Source organism: Serinus canaria, unplaced genomic scaffold, assembly GCF_022539315.1.
Source record: "Serinus canaria isolate serCan28SL12 unplaced genomic scaffold, serCan2020 HiC_scaffold_658, whole genome shotgun sequence".
Lineage (NCBI taxonomy): Eukaryota > Metazoa > Chordata > Aves > Passeriformes > Fringillidae > Serinus > Serinus canaria.
In genome coordinates, this window is record NW_026108772.1 from 1 (window position 1) to 5,075 (window position 5,075).

The 5,075-nt window shown below is 48.8% G+C and overlaps 1 protein-coding gene across 1 annotated transcript; it reads left to right on the top strand.

Annotated features, from left to right (window-relative positions):
- The first annotated feature begins 2,459 nt into the window (after nt 1-2,459).
- HOXB5 (homeobox B5) lies at nt 2,460-5,075 on the top strand. The gene is made up of 2 exons (XM_009100378.4): nt 2,460-3,324; nt 4,237-5,075. The coding sequence occupies exons 1-2, from the start codon at nt 2,775-2,777 to the stop codon at nt 4,482-4,484; spliced, it is 798 nt and encodes a 265-aa protein (XP_009098626.1). The 5' UTR covers nt 2,460-2,774; the 3' UTR covers nt 4,485-5,075.

Genomic DNA, 5,075 nt, shown 5'->3' on the forward strand with positions numbered 1-5,075 from the left:
GGGAAAAGGGGGGAAAAAAAGGGAAAAAAATTTTTAAAAAATTTTAAAAAAAAAGGACTCCTAGCCGTGTTTCTGCCCTTGGTGTCACTGTTAGTAACCTGCTAACTCTCGTATTTAATGGAAGTGCTGCAATATTTGTCATTTTCTGTCATTTTGGGGTGTTCCTTGTCCTGATTTTGTACAAAATGTTTCATGCACGGTTGACATAAGTTGGGTTTTTTTTATTATTATTTCTTTATTTTTTTTTAAATTTTTTTCTTTTTTTTTTTACTCCTTCGCTAAATTAATCAAACCCTGAGGTTTTCTGTCATTAATTTGTCGTTAATTTTGGGGGTTTTGGGGTGGTTTTTTTTTTTTTATTTTAAATTTTCTTTTTTTATTTTAAAAAAGGGGGGGTGAAAAAAAAAAATCTACTGACGGAACGAGTACTACCTACAAGGCTGCAAAAAAAAAGAATTAAAAAAATTTAAAAAAATTTTAAAAAATGAGAAAAAAAAAAAACACAAAAAAGAGGAGAAGAAGAGCGAGAGAAAGTTCTATTTTATTAATTTTTTTGTACGTGTTGTGTTTGGAGTTTGTCTTAGGTCTGACCATGGAATTCTCTAATAAAAGCCAAGTCTCCGATCTCACCCGCCCAGCCCTGCCCTGTGTTCTTAGCGCTGTTTTGGGGTGAATTTCCCCTTTTTCCAGAGCGGTGAAAATGAGATTTTTCACCTCCCCCCGGTTGCCGATATCCCCTGGCCCGCCAGGATCGCAGCTGGCAGAAAAATCTGATTTTCCCCCATTTTTTTGGCTGGGATCCCTTTCACCAGGAGCTTTCCTGGCTGACATTTCTCCCTCTTTCTTTCTCTTTTTCTCTCTTTTTTCCCTTTTTTTTTGCTGTTGTAGGAAGAGTTCGGTGATAAATCGAGGGAAAGGGGCAAAAACTGGGATTTATCCCCCAAATCCACCCAAAAATTTCCCGGCATCTTTCCAACATCTGCTCCCGCGCCCCCAAATCAAAGAGAAACGTGGCCCAAAAACAACAAAAAAAATTAAATTATTCCAGTTTTTCAAGGAATTCACGCCGGAAAAAAAATCCGCAGTGCCGGGAATGAGCGAGCGTTTAAATCGCGGGGGGGAAAAAATGAGAAAAAATCTGAATTTATCTCCTTGGAAAAAGCAGAATTTGGGGTTTTTTTCTGCCTCGGCCGCGGAAGGTTTTGTGCTCCTGAGGCAGGAATTTTCCCTTGAGAAAAACCCAACTTTTCCAAGGTTTTGTGGGGGTTGGGATGGGATGAGAGGAGAAGATTTTGGGGGGATTTAGGGTGGGAAAGGCGAAGGCGAGCAGGGAGCGGCCGGTGGCCACCGGGAGCCGCTCCCTGCCCTGGCCACGAGCCGCTTTTTGGAATGTTTTTAATGTTTAAATGTCGGCCAATTTGGGGATCAATCGGTGCAGAAACCTCGCAGCTGTGCGGGACATTTGCTGTTATTGCCACGCTTTTCATTGCCCGTAATTATTATAATTATGTGTCACTTTCAATATGGGCGAGCGGCCGCCAACGAGGAGCAGGCGAGAGAGAGAGAAATTCCGAAAGTGCCTCGGAAGGAAGGGAGGGGAAGGGAGGGGGGGGAAAAAGTTTGAAAAATATTCAAGGAAAAAAAAAAAAAAATTAAAAAAAAAATTAAAAAAAAAAAAAGAATTCAAAAAAAATTTAAAAAATAATAAAAAAAAAAACCTAAAATATTGAAAGGAAAAAAAATAAATTAAAAATATAAAGAAGGAGAGAGACAGAGGAAAGAGAGAAGAAGGAGAGGAAAAAGAGGAAAACAGTGCCAAAGAAAAAAACCCCCAACGTTCTCCCCAATTTCCGAGCGCTTTTTTGCTGCCCGGTTTTTGCTGCGAGCGGGAGGCTCCGAGAGGAGATGGAAACGCTCAGGAACATCCTGGAAATCAGCCTTGCCACCATCCCACCCTCCGCATTTCGCCGCTTTTCCCTTTCTCCCCCCGGTTTATTTCTTTTTTTTTTCCCCTTTCCAGAATTCAGCTCCTGCCTGAACCAACCTCGACTTTTTCCCACGGGAGAAACCTCCCCCCCCAAAAAAAATTACCCGCGAGCTGCTGGTGAGCCCTGTGCGAGTGCGGAGCTCCCCAGAGGCCTCGCAGGCACCCAAAGCTTCATCCCGAACTTCTCCAGCGCTTTTCCAACGCCGAAACTCCTCCAGCAAAACCCCGAGCCCGGGGCGCTCCCGGCCCCGCAGGACTCACCTCGCCCTCTCCTCACTCCCCATATATTTTTTACCTTTTTCTATATTTTTTTCCTCCTTTAAAAAACCCCAAAATTGAGCCGAACCGCAGCGTGGATGAAGGAAAATTTTGATTTTTTTATAAATTTTTTTGGGGTTGGGGGGGGGGAAGGAGGAGGAAAAGGAGGGGGCGTCGGCGAGGGTGCAGTGTGGCGGCGCTGCCGGCAGGTGGCGCGCTCGGCCCAGGCGGGCGGCGATGGCGGCGGCGGATTTGGGGCGACTTTGGGCCTAAAGCGGCTCCGCGCTCGTCATTATTTGTAACCATAGAGCATGAATTACCTCTTGAGGTCATCAGCGAGAATTTACGACTGGTCAACAAAAGCACGTGACGCCCGAACGCACCCCCCACCCTCCCCCCATATTTGGCCGCATACATAGCAAAAACGAAGTACAGTGCATCGCTATAATTCATTAATACATCATAAATCGTCAAGCACGGGGGTTATAACGACCACGAGCCACAAATCAAGCCCTCCAAAATAACCCAAATGAGCTCTTACTTTGTAAACTCGTTCTCAGGGCGCTACCCAAATGGCCCCGACTATCAGTTACTAAATTATGGGACCGGCAGTTCCATGAACGGTTCTTACAGAGATTCAAGCACCATGCATTCCAGCTCTTATGGCTACAACTACAATGGGATGGACCTTAGCATCAACCGCTCGGCCTCCTCCAGTCACTTTGGGGCTGTGGGCGAGAGCTCCCGCGGTTTCCCTTCTCCAGCTCAGGAGAGCAGGTTTAGACAGGCGTCCAGCTGCTCCTTATCTTCTCCCGACTCCCTGCCCTGCTCCAACAGCGAGAGCCACGGAGGCAAACCCGCCCCGTCCCCCTCCGAGCCGGCTCCTGCTGCCAGCAGCACCAACACAAATTTCACAGAACTAGACGAGACCAGCGCGTCCTCGGGAGCCGACGAGGGCACTCCAATAAGCAGCAGCATCCCCCGAGCGCAGGCAGAGCCCATCGCGACCTCCACGGCAGCGACAGAAGGGCAGGCACCTCAGATATTCCCTTGGATGAGGAAACTTCACATTAGCCATGGTACAGCTCCTTCTTTTTCCCCTCCTTGCGCTTGTTGATTTTTTTGCCGCACATCCCCCCCCTCCTCGACCCCTTTCCTTCCCCGCTCTTTCTTTCTCTTTTTTCCCCTCTTTTTTTCCCTCCCCCCCCACCCCAGCCTCGCTCCCTTTTTTTTTTTTTTTTTTTTCCCTCTCTCCGCTCTCTCCTTCCCTTTATTCCTCGGAGGCGCTTTGATCAGAATCGCAGCTATTTATTGCTTTTGTATTTCTGCCTCCAAAGCCGCCCCTGGCGCCCGCCGAGGGGGGGTCCGCCTGTGTCTCTGCCTTTCTGGGGGGGCGATTTCATTTCCCTCTCGCCCCCCAAAGCGCCGCTTCCCCAAAGCTCTCGGCACCGCGGACGGCGATGTAAAAACCGAGGCCGGGGGGGGTTTAACTCGGGCTGGGGTGCGGAGGGAAGAATTGACCTTTAAAGCGGCCCTCGAGGCTCGGGTGGAGCTCGCAGCCGATTTTTCTGGGCTCGTCCCCGGCCATCTGCCCTTGAGAGACCCCCCCAAAGCCGCCGGGAGACCCCCGGGAGGGAAGAGCCGCCCCCGGCCCCGCTCCGGGCTCAGCTCCCGGAGAAAGGAGCGGCCCCAAAGCTGCCCCGAGCTCGGGAGGGCAAAGCAAGGGCAGAGACCCCCAGAGCTGTGAAATTCCCGACAGCGAGCCGGGAATTGGGGTCTGGAGGGGCCGAGAAACCCCCGGGGCTGGGTGGGAGAAAAAGCAGAGAGAGGAGGAGGGGGGGGTGCCGCTATCTGGGGGCAAATCGCAGCTTTCGGTTATTTAAAAAAAAATATTAAAAAATAGGCTTAAAATGGAAAAAAAAAAAAGGTGAAAAGTAGAGGAAATGGGGGCAGAAAGAGCAAACCCCAACCCCGCTGTTCGTGTTACCCAGACATGACTGGACCAGACGGGAAGAGGGCGAGGACAGCGTACACTCGCTACCAGACGCTGGAGTTGGAGAAGGAATTCCACTTCAATAGATATCTCACCCGCAGGAGGAGAATCGAGATCGCTCACGCGCTCTGCCTCTCCGAGCGCCAGATCAAAATCTGGTTCCAGAACCGGCGCATGAAGTGGAAGAAGGATAACAAACTGAAAAGCATGAGCCTGGCCTCGGCCGGCAGCGCCTTCCAGCCCTGAGCCCCGCCGGGGGAGAGGAAAAAAGGAAAAGGAAGGAGGAGAAGAGGGAAAAAAAAATTAAATTAAAAAAAAAAAAACCCACCCCAAAACCACAACGAGTGAAAAATGGAATGAAGAAGGAGCGGCGGAGGGGAGGTTTGGGAGGACTTCGGGGCCGGTTCCTCCCAAAAGCGGCTCCTGGGGTCCCCTCAGGACTGAGCTCGGGGCTGGCAAGTTTGGGGGGTTTTGTGGTTTTTTTTTTTTTTTTTTGTTGTTGTTTGTTTAAAAACAAAACAAAAAAAAAAGATTAAATTTTATTTCCAGATGCTCCTCCTGCTCTCGTTGTTCTTCTAACTGTGTGTGTCCGTGCTCTCTTGGTGCTTTCTGGAAAGCTGGCATGTGTTCTGTGAGCCCTTTGAATGTGATAACTTATTTATGAATCCAGAACAGAAACGCTTCTTGCTGCATTTGTTGGGATTTTCTCCTTTTTTTTTTTTAATTTTTTTTTTTTAATTTTCCCCCCCTCCTTTCCCCTTTTTTTCCCGCTCTTGGGTGAGTTTTTCTCTGCCTGAGCGAAAATTGGGGGTTCCTGCACTACGCTGGCAGACAAAA

What these genes read in the sequence shown, in the direction of transcription:
- HOXB5 (XM_009100378.4), top strand. Translation starts at nt 2,775, where the DNA reads ATGAGCTCTTACTTTGTAAACTCGTTCTCAGGGCGCTACCCAAATGGC. An exon ending in GAAACTTCACATTAGCCATG is followed by an intron (nt 3,325 to 4,236) that starts GTACAGCTCCTT and finishes CGTGTTACCCAG; the next exon opens with ACATGACTGGACCAGACGGG.